This window comes from Oncorhynchus mykiss, chromosome 13 (assembly GCF_057628025.1).
Source record: "Oncorhynchus mykiss isolate SJ-2025 chromosome 13, ASM5762802v1, whole genome shotgun sequence".
In the NCBI taxonomy this organism is placed as follows: domain Eukaryota; kingdom Metazoa; phylum Chordata; class Actinopteri; order Salmoniformes; family Salmonidae; genus Oncorhynchus; species Oncorhynchus mykiss.
In genome coordinates this window covers 59,204,025-59,220,526 of record NC_143034.1, presented here as the reverse complement: position 1 = coordinate 59,220,526, position 16,502 = coordinate 59,204,025, and the positions used below count along the sequence as shown (strand labels likewise).

The 16,502-nt window shown below is 44.2% G+C and overlaps 1 protein-coding gene across 6 annotated transcripts; it reads right to left on the bottom strand.

The window, feature by feature from the left end:
* Positions 1-11,489: 11,489 nt before the first annotated feature.
* Positions 11,490-16,487, bottom strand: LOC110486706 (homologous recombination OB-fold protein). Of its 6 annotated transcripts, none has more exons than XM_021558490.3 (10): positions 16,278-16,487; positions 16,029-16,079; positions 14,766-15,788; positions 14,546-14,632; positions 14,271-14,405; positions 13,590-13,698; positions 12,843-12,928; positions 12,543-12,671; positions 12,201-12,393; positions 11,490-12,096 (listed from the first exon to the last, which is right to left on the bottom strand). In XM_021558490.3, the coding sequence occupies exons 1-10, from the start codon at positions 16,278-16,280 to the stop codon at positions 12,044-12,046; spliced, it is 1,869 nt and encodes a 622-aa protein (XP_021414165.3). In that variant the 5' UTR covers positions 16,281-16,487; the 3' UTR covers positions 11,490-12,043. The 6 variants fall into 6 exon arrangements, with proteins under 6 accessions (XP_021414165.3, XP_036797306.2, XP_090053117.1 ...); XM_036941411.2 differs by having other exon boundaries at positions 14,546-14,629; XM_090196991.1 differs by having other exon boundaries at positions 14,252-14,405; positions 16,278-16,449.
* Between the last annotated feature and the right edge of the window lie 15 nt (positions 16,488-16,502).

The following is a 16,502-nucleotide window of genomic DNA, read 5'->3' as shown; positions in this document are numbered from 1 at the left end:
CCATCTGGCAGTCCAAAACACGAATCTGGGTTTGTCGGATGCCAGGAGAATACTACCTGCCCGAATGCAGTGCCAACTGTAAAGTTTGGTGGATGAGGAATAATGGTCTGGGGCTGTTTTCATGGTTCGGGCTAGGCCCCTTAGTTCCAGTGAAGGGAAATCTTAAAGCTACAGCATACAATGACATTCTAGACGATTCTATGCTTCCAACTTTGTGGCAACAGTTTGGGGAAGGGCCTATCCTGTTTCAGCATGACAATTACCCCGTGCATAAAACAAAACAGTTTGTCGACATCGGTGTGGAAGAACTTGACTGGCCTGCATAGAGCCCTGACCTCAACGACAATAAAAATGGCTTTGGAATTAATTGGAACTCCGACTGCGAGCCAGGCCTTATCGCCCAACCTCACTAATGCTGTTGTGGCTGAATGGAAGCAAGTTCCCGCAGCAGTGTTCCAGCTGATGAAACTGTGGGTTTGCACAACTGAAGAACTTCTGCACAAACTGTCAGAAACCGTCTCAGGGAAGTTCATCTGCGTGCTCATCGTCCTCACCAGGGTCTTGACCAGACTGCAGTTTGGCGTCATAACCGACTTCAGTGAGCAAATGCTCGCCTTCGATGGCCACTGGCACGCTGGAGAAGTGTGCTCTACACAGATGAATCCGGTTAACTGTACCGGGCAGATGGCAGACATATGGGTGAGCAGTTTGCTGGTGTCAATGTTGTGAACAGAGTGCAGCATTGTGGCGGTGGGGTTATGGTATGGGTAGGCATAAGTAACACAATTGCATTTTATCGATGGCAATTTGACGTGACAAGATCCTGAGGCCCATTGTCGTCTGCCATTCATCCACCACCATCACCTCATGTTTCAGCATGATAATGCACGGCCCCTAGTCGCAAGGATCTGTGCACAATTATTGGAATCTGAAAATGTCCCAGTTCTTCAATAGCCTGCATACTCACCAGACATGTCACCCATTGAGCATGTGTGGGATGCTCTGGATCAACGTGTACGGCGGCGTGTTCCAGTTCACACCAATATCCAGCAACTCTGCACAGCCATTGAAGAGGAGTGGGACAACATTTCACAAGCCACAATCAACAGCCTGATCAACTCTATGTGATGGAGATGTTGCATGAGGCAAACGATGGTCACAACAGGCACTGACTGGTTTTCTGATACACACCCCTACCTTTAAAAAAAAAAGGTATCTTTGACCAACATATGCATATCTCTATTCCCAGTCATGTGAAATCCATAGATTAGAGCCTAATTAATTTACTTCAATTGACTGATTTCGGTATATGAACTGAAACTCAGTAAAATATTTGAAATGATTGAATGTTGCATTTATATTTTGTTCAGTGTAAAAATGTAAGTCTGTGAGCACTTAAGATACACATACAGCCTGACACACAAAGTGACACAAATATCAGTAGCGGACTAGCCATCTGGAATTTCAGGCAAATGCCAGTGGGCCTGCTTAACTGTAAAAATGATCATTCTCTTGCCTCAAGGGAAAAAATGTTCCAGTGTGTTAACAATGCCAAGGCCAATTTCTGGTCCCAGTCCGCCCCTGTATCAGTCAATCACATTTCCCTCAAATTAAATTTGCAGTGGTCCCAAACAGCTGTGGGGTTGCTGGCTCCTTAACGACTTAATTAAGCAAATCTCCCCTTTCCCATTGAAGTAATGAGCATAGTTTTACAGGGATTAGCCGTCTCCTGGGTAGGAGATAAGTCTTTATTATTTACCACCTTTTCTGTACTTAGCAAATGCATCTTGAGTGGATTCATTTTTCTCCATTTAGCCAACTACCAGGGATATTCTACAGGATGCAGCAGTAGTTTACTTACCCAAAGTCATATTCTAATGCAATTACATAGAACCAACCACTCAGCCAGGATATTGTAGTCTTCCTACAGTATGCAGTTAGATTTGTACTGCATAATGGAATTCATTTCATCCTCTTGCAGCTGTCTAACTCCTCACACTGGAAAGCGTTGACATCTACCTGAGGGTGTTCATAACCTGCCAATTTAGTGATGATAATATATTAAAAAGTTACTATCACACTATAATTTCACTCCCAAGTATCAAATGATTAATTTATTTGCTAGGTTGCGTTAGCTAGAGCTAGTCGGCTGTACTGGCGCTAAAAATTCTGTATTTTTCATCCTATAGCTTGTTCTCCATCTTTTTATTTAGTGAGCCATCATGAGTCACCCTGCAAATGACAGAAAGTTAACTTCCTTTTCCACCAGAGATAAAAGGCCTCCTCTACCCCAGGGTTCGAGTGAAAAGAAAACGACCACAGGGGAGAGTATTGTGTTGACATTTTATCAAATAATTAATGAAAGAGTCCCTGATACGCTTGTGGAGAATGAACAAGTAAGTTAATTACTCTTTCATAACATAATGGCTTAGGAAAAAGAATAAGCTCTTAGATGAAGATAATTAGGGAGTATTAAACATGGGGAGTGTGAGGGAGTAGGAGAGTGGCACTGGTTCAGTACTACAGCAGGGTTGGGGTGATGAAGATAAAGGGTGAATGTTTCAGCCAATGATAGATATCTATCTATATATTCTATATTACATACACAGTGCCTTCGGAAAGTATTCAGACCCCTTGACTTTTTCCACATTTTGTTATGTTACAGCCTTATTCTAAATGGTTTAAATTTGACCACATAATGACAAAGCAAAATCTGAAATATCACATTAGTACTTTGTTGAAGCACCGTTGGCAGTGATTACAGCCTCGAGTCTTCTTGGGTATGACGCAACAAGCTCGGCACACCGGTATTTGGGGAGTTTCTCCCATTTTCTCTGCAGATCCTCAAGGTCTTTCAGGTTGGACGGGGAGTGTCCCTGCACAGCTATTTTCAGGTTTCTCCAGAGATATTCGATCAGGTTCACGTCCTGGCTCTCGCTGGGCCACTCAAGGACATTCAGAGACTTGTCCCGAAGCCACTCCTGCATTGTCTTGGCTGCGTACTTAGGGTCTTTGTCCTGTTGGAAGGTGAACCTGGGGCTGGGGCCTGAGGTCCTGAGCAGGTTTTCATTAAGGATCTTTTTTTACTCTGCATTCCCTCGATCCTGACTAGTCTCCCAGTCCCTGGTACTTAAAAACATCCCCACAGCATGATGCTGCCACCATCATGCTTCACTGTAAGGATGGTGCCAGGTTTCCTCCAGAAGTGACGCTTGGCATTCAGGCCAAAGAGTTCAATCTTAGTTTCATCAGACCAGATAATCTTGTTTCTCAAGGTCTGAGAGTCTTTAGGTGTCTTTTGGCAAACTCCAAGCGGGCTGTCATGTGCCTTTTACTGAGGAGTGGCTTCCGTCTGGCCACTCTACCATAAAACACCTGATTGGTTGAGTGCTGCATTGATGGTTGTCCTTCTGGAAAGTTCTCCCATCTCCACAGAGGAACTATGGAGCTCTGTCAGAGTGACCATCGGGTCTTGGTCACCTCCTTGTCTTGATGGTTCAGACTTTTTCCATTTAAGAATGATGGAAGTCACTGTGTTCTTGGGGACCTTCAATGCTGCAGAAATGTTTTGGTACCCTTCCCCAGATCTGTGCTTCGACACAATCCTTTCTCAGAGCTCAACGGACAATTCCTTTGACCTCATGGCTTGGTTTTGCTCTGACATGCACTGTCAACTGTGGGACCTTATAAAAGTCAGGTGTGTACCTTTCCACATCCTGTCCAATCAATTGAATTTGCCACAGGTGGAATCCAATTATGTTGCAGAAACATCAAGGGGTCTGAATACTTATGTAAATAAGGTATTTCAGTTTCAATTTGTAAACATTTCTAAAAACCTGTTTTCCACTTTGTCATTATAGGGTATTGTGTGTAGATTGATGCGGGGGGAAAAAAAGTAATTTGATACATTTTAGAACAAGGCTGTCTGAATACTTTCCGAATGCACTGAACAAAAACAAAACGCAACATGTAAAGTGTTGGTCCCACATTTCATAAGCTTAAATACATTTAAAAAACAGAAATGTTCCATATGCACATAAAGCTTATTTCTCTAAAATGTTGTTCACAAATGTGTTAATATCCCTGTTAGTGAGCATTTCTCTTTTGCCAAAGTAATCCATCCACCTGACAGGTATGGCATATCAAGAAGCTGTTTAAACAGCATGATCATTACACAGGTGCACCTTGTCCTGGGGACAATAAAAGCCCACTAAAAATGTGCAGCTTTGTCACACAACACAATGCCAGAGATGTCTCAGGTTGAGGGAGCGCACAATCCTGACTGCAGGAATGCCAACCAGAGCTGTTGCAAGATAATTTCTCTACCATAAGCCGCAAACTACATTGCTTTAGAGAATTTAGCAGTACGTCACCTTCGGCCTCACAACCGCAGACCACATGTAACCATGCCAGCACAGGACCTCCACATCCGGCTTCTTCAGCTGCAGATTCATCGGAGACCATCCACCCGGACAGCTGATGAAACGGAGGAGTATTTCTGTCTGCAGTAAAAACCCTTTTGTGCGAAAAACCCATTATAATTGGCTGGGTCTGGTTCCCCAGTGGGTGGGCCTACGCCCTCCCAGGCCCACCCATGGTTACGCCACTGCCCAGTCATGTGAAATCCATAGATTAGGGCCTAACAAAATTATTTCAATTGACTGATTTCCTTATATGAACTGTAACTCAGTAAAATCGTTAATTGTTGCGCTTATATTTTTGTTCAGTATATACACTACCATTCAAAAGTTTGGGGTCACTTAGAAATGTCCTTGTTTTTTGTCCATTATAATAACATCAAACTGTTGTGTAGATTAAAGAAGCAACAAAACTGGCCTTCTTTAGACTAGTCGAGTATCTGGAGCATCAGCATTTGTGGGTTAAATTACAGGCTCAAAATGGCCAGAAACAAATAACTTTCTTCTGAAACTCGTCAGTCTATTCTTGTTCTGAGAAATTAAGGCTATTCAAATCAAATTGTATTAGTCACATGCCGAACACAGGTGTAGACCTTACAGTGAAACTCTTACTTACGAGCCCCTAACCAACAATGCAGTTAAAAAAAATACAGATAAGAATAAGTAATAAAAGTAACAAGTAATTAAGTACAGTAGTAAAATGACAAAAGTGAGACTATATACAGGGGGTACCGGTACAGATTCAATGTCACCAGTTAGTTGAGGTAATATGTACAGTGGGGCAAACAAGTATTTAGTCAGCCACCAATTGTGCAAGTTCTCCCACTTAAAAAGATGAGAGAGGCCTGTAATTTTCATCATAGGTACACTTCAACTATGACAGACAAAATGAGAAATCTGAGGACCCATGCCAAATCTTTTCAGTCTCCTGAGGGGGAATAGGTTTTGTAATGCCCTCTTCACGACTGCCTTGGTGTGCTTGGACCATGTTAGTTTGTTGGTGATGTGAACACCAAGGAATGTGAAGCTCTCAACCTGCTCCACTGCAGCCCCGTCGATGAGAATGGGGGCGTGCTCTGTCCTCTTTTTCCTGTAGTACACAATCATCTCCTTTGTCTTGATCACGTTGAGGGAGAGGTTGTTGTCCCGGCACCACACAGCCAGGTCTCTGACCTCTCTATAGGCGGTCTCATCGTTGTCGGTGATCAGGCCTACCACTGTTGTATCATCGGCCAATGCAATGATTGTTTTGGAGTCAAGCCTGGCTGTGCAGTCATGAGTGAACAGGGAGTACAGGAGGGGACTGAGCACGCACCCCTGAGGGGCACCTGGGTTGAGGATCAGCGTGGCGGATGTGTTGTTACCTACCCTTACCACCTGGGAGCGGCCCGTCAGGAAGTCCAGGATCCAGTTGCAGAGGGAAGTGTTCAGTCCCAGGGTCCTTAGCTTATTGATGAGCTTTGAGAGCACTATGGTGTGGAACGCTGAGCTGTAGTCAATGAATAGCATTCTCACATGGGTGCTGGAAAGGGCAGTGTGGAGTGCAATAGAGATTGCATCATCTATGGATCTGTTGGGGCGGTATGCAAATTGGAGTGGGTCTAGGGTTCCTGGGATAATGGTGATGATGTGAGCCATGTCCAGCCTTTCAAAGAACTTCATGGCTACAGATGTGAGTGCTACGGGTCGGTAGTTATTTAGGCAGGTTACCTTAATGTTATTGGGCACAGGCACTCTGCTGGTCTGCTTAAAACATGTTGGTATTACAGACTCGGACAGGGAGAGAGGTTGAAAATGTCAATGAAGACACTTGCCAGTTGGTCAGCGCATGCTCGGAGTACACGTCCTGGTAATCTGTCTGGCCCAGCGGCCTTTTGAATGTTGACTTTTTTTAAAGGTCTTACTCACATCGGCTGCGGAGAGCATGATCACACAGTCTCCCAGAACAGCAGGTTTCAGTGTTATTTGCCTCAAAGCGAGCATAAGTAGTTTAGCTCGCCTAGTAGGCTCGTGTCACTGGGCAGCTCGCGGCTGTGCTTCCGTTTGTAGTCTGTAATAGTTTGCAAGTCCTGCCACATCCGTCGAACGTCAGAGCCGGTGTAGTACAATTCGATCTTAGCCCCGTATTGATGCTTTGCCTGTTTGATGGTTCATCAGAGGGCATAGCGGGATTTCTTATAAGCTTCCAGGTTAGAGTCCCACTCCTTGAAAGCAGCAGCTCTAGCCTTTAGCTCAGTGCGGATGCTGCCTGTAATCCATGGCTTCCGGTTGGGGTATGTATTAGAGGTCGACCGATTATGATTTTTCAACAGCGATACCAATTATTGGAGGACCAAAAAAGCTGATGCCGATTAAATCGTCCGATTAATTTTTTGTTGTTGTAATAATTACAATTACAACAATACTGAACGAACGCTTATTTTAACTTAATACAATACATCAATAAAATCAATTTAGCCTCAAGTAAATAATGAAACGTTCAATTTGGTTTAAATAATGCAAAAACAAAGTGTTGGAGAAGAAAGTAAAAGTGCAATATGTGCTCTGTAAAAAAGCTAATGTTTCAGTTCCTTGCTCAGAACATGAGAATATATGAAAGCTGGTGGTTCCTTTTAACATGAGTCTTCAATATTCCCAAGTAAGAAGTTTTAGGTTGTAGTTATTATATGAATATTCCCCTCTATACCATTTGTAGTTCATTAACCTTTTGACTATTGGATGTTGTTATAGGCACTTTAGTATTGCCAGTGTAACAGTATAGCTTCCGTCCCTCTAGTTAGCGCGCGCTAACTAGCTAGCCATTTCACTTCGCTTACACCAAACTCATCTTGGGAGTTGATAGGCTTGAAGTCATAAACAGCACAATGCTTGACGCACAACGAAGAGCTGCTGGCAAAACGCACGAAAGTGCTGTTTGAATTTATATTTACACGCCTGCTTCTGCCTACCACCGCTCAGTCAGATACTTGTATGATCAGTCAGATTATATGCAACGCAGGACAAGCTAGATAATATCTAGTAATATCATCAACCATGTGTAGTTAAAAAAACAATCAATCATAATCACTAGTTATAAGATAAGTTTAATGCTAGCTAGCAACTTACCTTGGCTTACTGCATTCGCATAACAGGCAGTCAGTCTCCTTGTGGAGTGCAACGAGAGAGAGGCAGGTCGTTATTACGTTGGACTAGTTAACTGTTAGGTTGCAAGATTGGTTCCCCCCGAGCTGACAAGGTGAAAATCTGTCGTTCTGCCAATGAACAAGGCAGTTAACCCACCGTTCCTAGGCCGTCATTGAAAATAAGAATGTGTTCTTAACTGACTTGCCTAGTTCAATAAAGTGTTTTAATTTAAAAATCGGCCCAAAAAATACAGATTTCCGATTGTTATGAAAACTTGAAATCGGCCCCAATTAATCGGTCATTCCGATTAATCGGCCAACCTCTAGTATGTATGTATGGTCACTGTGGGGCTGACGTTATCGATGCACTTTTTGATGAAGCCAATGACTAATGTGGTGTACTCCTCAATGCCATCGGAGGAATCCCGGAACATATTCCAGTCTGTGCTAGAAAAACAGTCCTGTAGCTTAGCATCTGCTTCATCTGACCACTTTCTTTATTGATCTAGCCACGGGTGCTTCCTGCTTTAATTTTTGGTTGTAAGCAGGAATCAGGAGGATAGAATTATGGTCAGATTTGCCAAATGGAGGGCGAGGGAGACCATTGTATGCATCTGTGTGTGTGGAGTAGAGCTGGTCAAGAATTATTTTCTCCTCTGGTTGCACATTTAACATTTAACGTGCTGATAGAAATTTGGTAAAACGGTTTTAAGTTTCCCGTGGCGCGCCGCCTCTGCGTGAGCATTTTCCTGTTTGCTTATGGTGGATTACAGCTCATTCAATGCTGTCTTAGTGCCAGCCTCTGACTGTGGTGGTGTGGTCTACAGCTTATCATGAGATACTCAACCTCAGGCGAGCAATAGCTCGAGATTTCCTTAGATATCGTGCACCGGCTGTTATTTACAAAAATACATAGTCCGCCGCCCCTTGTCTTACCAGACGCCGCTGTTCTGTCCTGCCGGTACAGCGTATAACCAGCCAGCTGCATGTTGACAGTGTCGTCGTTCAGCCATGACTCTGTGAAGCATAAGATATAGTTTTTAATGTCCCGTTTGTTGTCTAATCTTCTGCGTAGGTCATCGATTTAATTCTCCAAAGATTGCACGTTTGCTAGCAGAATGTAGGGAAGTGGGGGTTTATTAGATCGCCTACCAATTCTCAGAAGGCAGCCCGCCCTTCGGACCCTTTTTCTCCTCTACCTCTTCACGTAAATCACAGGGATCTGGGCCTGTTCCCGAGGAAGCAGTATATCCTTTGAGTCAGGCTCGTCAGACTGGTGAACGAAAAAAAGGATTCTGCTTGTCCGTGGTGAGTAATCGCAGCCCTGATGTCTAGAAGTTATTTTCGGTTATAAGAGACGTTAGTGGCGACATTATGTACAAAATAAGTCGAAAAATAGGTTAAACAACGCAAATAAATGAACAAAAAAACTATTGGTTGGGGACACGTAAAATGTCTGTCTTCCTCACATTTTCCATGCGAGAAATTGCCAAGAAACTGAAGATCTCATACAATGCTGTGTACTACTCCCTTCACAGAACAGCACAAACTGGCTCTAAACAGAATAGAAAGAGGAGTGGGAGGACCCAGTGCACAACTGAGCAAGAGGACAAGTGTATTAGTGTCTAGTTTGAGAAACAGATGCCTCACAAGTCCTCAACTGGCTACTTCATTAAATAGTACCTGCAAAACACCAGTCTCAACGTCAACAGTGAAGAGGCGACTCCAGAATGCTGGCCTTCAAGTCGGAGTTGCAAAGCAAAAGCCATATCTCAGACTGGCCAATAAAAAGAAAGATTAAGATGGGCAAAAGAACACAGACACTGGACAGAGGAATATTGTCCATAACACTTTTTTCCAGACAAATCTAAGTTTGAGGTGTTCGGATCAAAGAAGAACATTCGTGAGAAGCAGAAAAAATTTAAAGACGCTGAAGGAGTGCTTGACGCCGCCATCTGTCAAGCATGGTGGAGGCAATGTGATGGTCTGGGGGTGCTTTGGTGGTGGTAAAGTGGGATATTTGTACAGAGTAACAGGGATCTTGAAGAACTCCATATTCCAACACCATGCCAACAGGACAATGACAAAGCACAGCTCCAAACTATGCAATAACTATTTAGGGAAGAAGCAGTCAGCTGATATTCTGTCTATATTGGAGCGGCCAACACAGTCACCGGATCTCAGCCCTATGGAGCTGTTGTGGGAGCAGCTTGACCGTATGGTACGTAAGAAGTGCCCGTCAAGCCAATCCAACTTGTGGGAGGTGCTTCAGGAAGCATGGGGTGAAATCTTTTCAGATTACCTGAACAATTTTTTTTATATATTTTTTTTTATAATATGTTTATTATTTTACAATAAAAAAAAAATCAAAGACAGCAATACTAACAATGACATTCATTTGACAACAAGAATTCCAAAGGTCTGCAAGGCTGTAATTGCTGCAAATGGAGGATTCTTTGACGAAAGCAAAGTTGGAAGGACACTTATTATTTCAATAAAAATTAAAAAAACATTATTTATAAACTTGTCAATGTCTTCATTATATTTCCAATTCTTGATTATATTTCCAATTCATTTTGCAACTCATATGAAATGAGTATGTTTTCATGGAAAACAAGGACATTTCTAAGGGACCCCAAACTTTTGAACAGTAGTATGTATACACACACACACACACACACACACACACACACACACACATCTGGTTTCAGCATGAGAATACAAAATACAGCACTGGATCTGAGCCGACTAGATCCACCTTGTTACACCTATATATAATTGGAACACGTGCAAACAAAGACAGTAGGGTTTACCCTCCAACAGCTCAGATCTTACCAGCTGAGACTTTAATAAGTCTTACATACACACCGACACTGCCTATAAGGCAAAACACAGCAGTGGGGGGTGAGCCACTGCCCCCTACTGGTAGTACATGTTCAGGTAAGGAAAATGGGATATGGCCAAAAGTTCCACAGGTAAAAGAAAAGACCATGGTCGTGTTCGAGAACATCAAAACAGTGATGTATCATGGGAAAATGTTGGCTGACTGGCCAATACTGAGTAGTTAATTAGGATGCAAGGTGATTTGAATTGTAGGTCAGTCTGTCTCCAATTGAAGTTTGGAGGGGTGCGTGGGGTAGTACAGAAAGTAAGGCTGATCTGGATGTATAGTGATGCCTCTGAGGAGAGAGGTTGGTGGTGGTGAAAGTTTTGGCGTGGGCCTCCCATCCTGCTGCTTTAGCCCAGATAAGACCCCATTTGTCAGGCTGTGACTGTCCCAGCCGCCCAGGGCTCCACCAGACAGAGCTGGATGAATATATTTGGCCCAGCTGGAAAGAAGGATTTAACTCCACAGAGACTAAAACCCCAGAAAATCCCTCCCCTAAAGTCTCTACACAATTGTAATGCATGGTAAACAGGCTGGACCAGAACATAGCCAGAGGAAGGGGATAGGAAAGACAGAGGAAATGGCAATAAGACAGAAATGGAGAAAGAAGAGCATGGCAGAGAATGACAGTCAGAAGGCTCCAGGAGACAATGTTTAAAGTCATTCACTTCAGGCTGATACTTTAGTTCACACCATGTTTCATCAGAGCCATCAATGTTTAAAATAGTGTTAGTTGACTGAAAGACAAGAAAACTGTTTAAAAACTTTGAGAAAAAGATTTGCAGTTCCAATTAAATGGACAATGGCTATGAACAGCAGGATACTCTGCCTCTCCAATGAAACCTTGCAACACCGGTGCCTAATTACAGCACACCACCACAATGCAATTCAACCAGAAGTGTGGATCAATCAAGCCAGGGTTTAAATGGATATTTAATTGTAATGTTTGATTTTCCATATACTGTTCCTATTAGTAAGTGCATTCTCATGCATTTTAATTCTCAATCACTCCAAAGACCGCAAATTAGAGACAAGAAAATCAGAGACCATTTCAGTTGTGTATAGTGTATTATTGAACAGAAGTCTTCTTTAATATATACATGTTTTACAAGACATTATGTGCACATACAGTAGTTAGCTATGATTTAGAGGAGACTGCACTGTGAAGTAAAAAAATATACAAAACATCAGCCAGCAGGTCTTCAAACAGGGGAATGACTGTCTATGGGATGTACCCGTAGCAGTATGGGATGTACCCGTAGCAGTATGGGATGAACCCGTAGCAGTATGGGATGTACCCGTAGCAGTATGGGTAGTGAAGCTTAATTCAAATTGGGGAGACGCGGGAGCGACAGTCCCAGTTCCCAACATCTCAGAGTTTTTCCCCCCACACGGCCGACATGCAATTTATAATGGTGCGATTAACGGTCACAGCACACCAAACACAAAATGATAGCACTTCAGGCGACAAGATTCTCCGGGGGAATCAGGTAGAAAGGCATCCAACGTGCGGTCAGAATGCACCAAACTCAAATTCACATGTAAGTGACAGCTTAGTTGTCCTACATCTCCCCTGTATAAATGTACCTTGTCCGTAAGGGGTAGGTGGGCAGGTGTCAGAGGCAGTAGGACTCAACAGGCAACTCCCCAAGAAGCTCATCAAGGTCATCTGCACAACACAGAGACAGACAAATTAAATCAAACAAACACACAGGGTGGAGCTGCTGATTGGTTTACCAAGAACATACACTCATATGCATATCCAAGTCCCACCTGCGTCCCAGGACAGGTCCAGTGGTGCAGCCGGCGGGCCCTGTGGAACACTAGAGGAGCCAGCACCAGAGTCTGCAGAGACCTGTGGGGCCCGAACATCCTCTTCATCATCATTATCATAGAACAACTCCATCTGAGACACAGGGGCTCCTGGGACACTGGAGGACTGATCAGGTGATTCCAACATTGGCTCCTAGATTCAACAGTAGAGTTAGACAAACAAATACAATACATCTGTCAAGACACCAAGTTGTACTCAATGATTGGTAATTGTTACATCAAACTCCCAACAGCCTAGGATAACAACAAGATATCCTCCAGGCCTTGGTAATGGTCTCTCACCAGGGGGAGTGGGAGCAGCTGGCTCTGTGTGGAGGACGGGGTCGAGCCGTCAGGAGGGTAGATCCTCAGGAGGTTGTTGGGTGTCACGTTCAGGTAGTGGTTACGGTGGGACGGAGAGAACACACCCACCTTCATGAAGAGGCAACTAATTATGGGTCTACAGCTAACACCAGAAATTATCAACACAGTATGTTTTTGTGACTATTGTCAGTGGCTCATCAATCATTTTGAAGAATCCAACAAATGATTTGCAATGAAACAGTAGTAAATAGTGAGGTGTGTGGCCTGTGGAAGTCCTACCTGTTTGAGCAACAGTAACGCCCCCGTCTTGAGCTCCCCTAGTCTGTCCTCTAGGAGGCGCCGGTGCACTGTGCCCTGCATCTCTCCTACAGTCAGACACACGAATTACTACTGTGTTCTACCGGTGCAGTCAGAGCAAAACAGCATACCTAGCCACTGTGCTTCTGCATTGCTTGCTTTTTAGGGTTTTTAGGCTGGGTTTCTGTATAGCACTTTGTGACAACTGCTGATGTAAAAATGGCTGTATAAAATACATGTGATTGAGTCATTCCACATGGAGCACACTGATTACATTATTCCTGCTAATGAAAACAGTGTAGTAATCAGTGCATCCCCTCCAGTGGTAATCTGTTGACAGGTAGCACCATGGGCCACACTTCAGGAGGGAATGCACAGATCACTGAGACTTAATAGTCCGTGGTGATCAGCATGTGCTAATACACGTTCATTTGATGCTCATCCATGATGATAGAATCACTAATAAGCACAACACTAAGGTTAAGTAAATACTTTAATAGATCTGCTCAGGAGTCCTCATGCTGGCTCTCCTGAGGCCATGATGACCTGCTAGGTTCAAGCAGTACTCAGAGAGAAATAGAGAGGAACTGCAAGAAAATGAGAGAAAGAGACAAGAAAATGAAAGAAAGAGGGCCCTAGGGACAATGAAACCGCCAGCCACAGACTCACTAAAATGGCTGTGTGGCCAGTTCTACCTACAAGCACAACCGTACCACCAGTAGGCCTTACCTGTGGGATCCCTGAACACAGCCTTGGCATCAGCGTGTGTGTGGAGGATGCTCTTTAGTACCACAGCCATGTTGGGGACCTTGTTCTTCACCAGCTGTTTCAGGGCCGCCTGAGAGAGAGATACAGACAGAGACCTTCGTACTAGAGCACTACAAAACAAGTTCAAACAACTTCCAATCATTAACTTTAATTAATTAAACAGCTCAATTACTCATGCAGAGTTGCCATAAGCAGTGGCACATTAAGACTGTGGAAAAACAACAGAATAACCATTAAGATGATTAATGTGTGATCATGTTTGGGATAATAACTACTAACACCCCAGGCACAGGCCTGTCATTTGTCCTGATTATACTGATAGAGTGCCACCACAGAGACAAGGGCCATTAACATAGAGAAAAACAGCCCATCCACTTCTATCAGGGAGGCTGCCCTGGGTGCAGAAAAACATGCTCATGAAGTCAAATTATGCAAACGGTGTTACCAAAGTGTTACATTTTTGCACCAGATGATATGGCATTTAAAGCCTCTAACATTAAATATGCTATGTTAAATGATACATATTGTTGAAGGGTACATGGTCACGCACAGCCTGAACACTGTTAGCCTTTCAGTCACCTTTCATGCCATTTACACTACTATAGGCTGTGTAAATTGGATACCGCTAAATGTGCTGGTCACCTTGCGGAGTACCATGGCCACGCTGTAAGAGTGCAGAAAACAGGAGGAGTTCCTTTCGTCCAATCCCATCTCTGCTTTCATCACTGCCCACGGACCTCCACTGAAATCCTCTTCCTCAGTCTGAGAGCTGGGAACCTGGACAAGTTTTTTTTACACACACATCACATGTTCATAAAGCAACATGATATAATAAAGAATGGACAAAAAGGTTAACTAATATCATGACACATGATACATTCTGTAAATGTATAGGCTACACATCAGTGTGATAGTACCTGACTGGGCAGCCGAGCCACAGCCCCATGTGCAGGTGTCTGAGGAATGGCCACCACGATGTCATCCAGGCTCTGCCCATGGAGCTGCTTTAAGGAGAGAGAATGGAACCCCGCAGTAGCTTAGAATCACAACCAAGCACATTGCTGACTGCTGAGATTAGTTAGACTACAAATAAACAGATAGAGAGGCAGGTAGGGACAGAAGCAGAAAGAGACACACCTGTTGTGGTAGGATTCCTGCAGGCCCGGGGAAGCGGCGGGTATTGGGCCGGATGTGGTCAGAACCCGGTCTCTGGGGGGTCTTGTTGGAGTTGGACACCAGCTGAATCAAGTGGTTAGTGAAGACGGGCGTGTGGAGGGAACGTGGGGTGAGACTGAGGGAAGGCATGGGTCCACCAAACCTACTAGAGGGGGCTGGGGAGATGGGGTCAAAAAGGCTGCGTCCCTGAGCTAGAGGTGTAGCCCAGGGCCTCTGTACCTGGGAAGGAAGCCCTCTGACTGGCCTGGGGGTCACAGGCCTGGGGAAGGGGCTTTGGGGTGGAGCTAGGAGGAAAGTAGCACTAGGATCAGGGCGGGGAGAGGGGAAGGGACCAGGGAATGAGGACTTGTGGAGTATACTACTACTACTGGGAAGACCAGACGTTTGGTTAGAGGTACTGAATCCTCTCAGACCCACATTGGGCCCGGTTTGAGCACCACCACAGGCTGTGGGCCGTAGTCTTTTGGCTGGGGATACAGAGTCATCGCTGGGCTTGGTTAGATCTGCAGCTGGAGCAGTTTCTCGGACCTGAGCCCAAGTGCTCATCTGTGGGTCACTTTCATCTAGGTCTGCCAGGTCAACATCCCAATCATCAAAGTCATCCTGCGGCGAGGGGGCCTCTTGCTGTCCTGTTGTGTTTGACTTCATCTGTTGGGCTGGTGAGGAGCTCTGTTGGGTAACTGTACACAGTCCCCTACTCAGTGTAGGAAGGTGGAGAGGGGGAGGAGGGAATGAGTGCAATGGTTTAGATGTAGAGAGCTGTCTCAAACCCAAAGCAGGAGACTGTCCTACACTGTTCGGTGTTGAATTATCTGACCCTGGGCCATTCGACAGGCCCCTATGGGCAAGTATGCCGTCTGTGGTTGGTTGATGTGAGTTATTCTGACCATAGGGGGCAGCAGGAGTTGATGCTGCAGTTGAACGGAGGAAACAGGACTGTGCTGCAGACACTGATGGAGCAGACCAGTCCATCTCAAGTAGATCCTAACACACACACACACACACACACACACACACACACACACACACACACACACACACACACACACAAAAGTGTATAACTCATATTCAAAGAAAGCCAGAGGTGTTTAGACTAAATAGTTTCACAACAGTACTCTACATTGCTTGTGATGTCAATGTGAGAATTTATACAGAGGGCTATAATCTGTCATAACTATCATATCAGCAGGTGGTAATCACTGACTGTAAATCAGTTTGCAGCACCTCATCATTGAAGTCCTCCCCAACGTTAAATAATCCATTCCACTTGCAAGTCTGTCGAAAAAGAAAGACATCTTCAAATATAGCATCAACTAAGAAAGTGCTAGATGTAAATTACATTTCGCCAACTAGATGGCTGGCTAAGACTGTTAGCTACGTGCCAAGCTATCTAGAAGCTTCTCTCATTTGTAAACTTGTGGCAGCTACCGACCTGGGGACCAGAGCTAGCAAACAAACATGACTGATTCTTACCATAGCAGCAATGCGATCTCGTGTCGAATGTCTTTTCTAACTGTCTATTTACATTGATACATAAGAACAATCGAAAGTGTAGATGTCATTTAATTCAGCCATTCAGTACTTGCTGCCGTAAAAAACTTTTAAAGCAACGCAAGATGTTGTAAATGCGAAATTTTGTGAGATTGGCACCGCCACGTTCAAGTAAAACGTAATTACGTATTCAATGTTTACGTTGCG

Bases quoted from the DNA above. Each gene is read 5' to 3' on its own strand.
- LOC110486706 (XM_021558490.3), bottom strand. The intron at 15,789-16,028 runs GTGCTGCAAACT...TGTGTGTGTTAG, and splicing joins GGGAGGACTTCAATGATGAG to GATCTACTTGAGATGGACTG. The intron at 14,406-14,545 runs GTACTATCACAC...AAACTTGTCCAG, and splicing joins TGGCTCGGCTGCCCAGTCAG to GTTCCCAGCTCTCAGACTGA.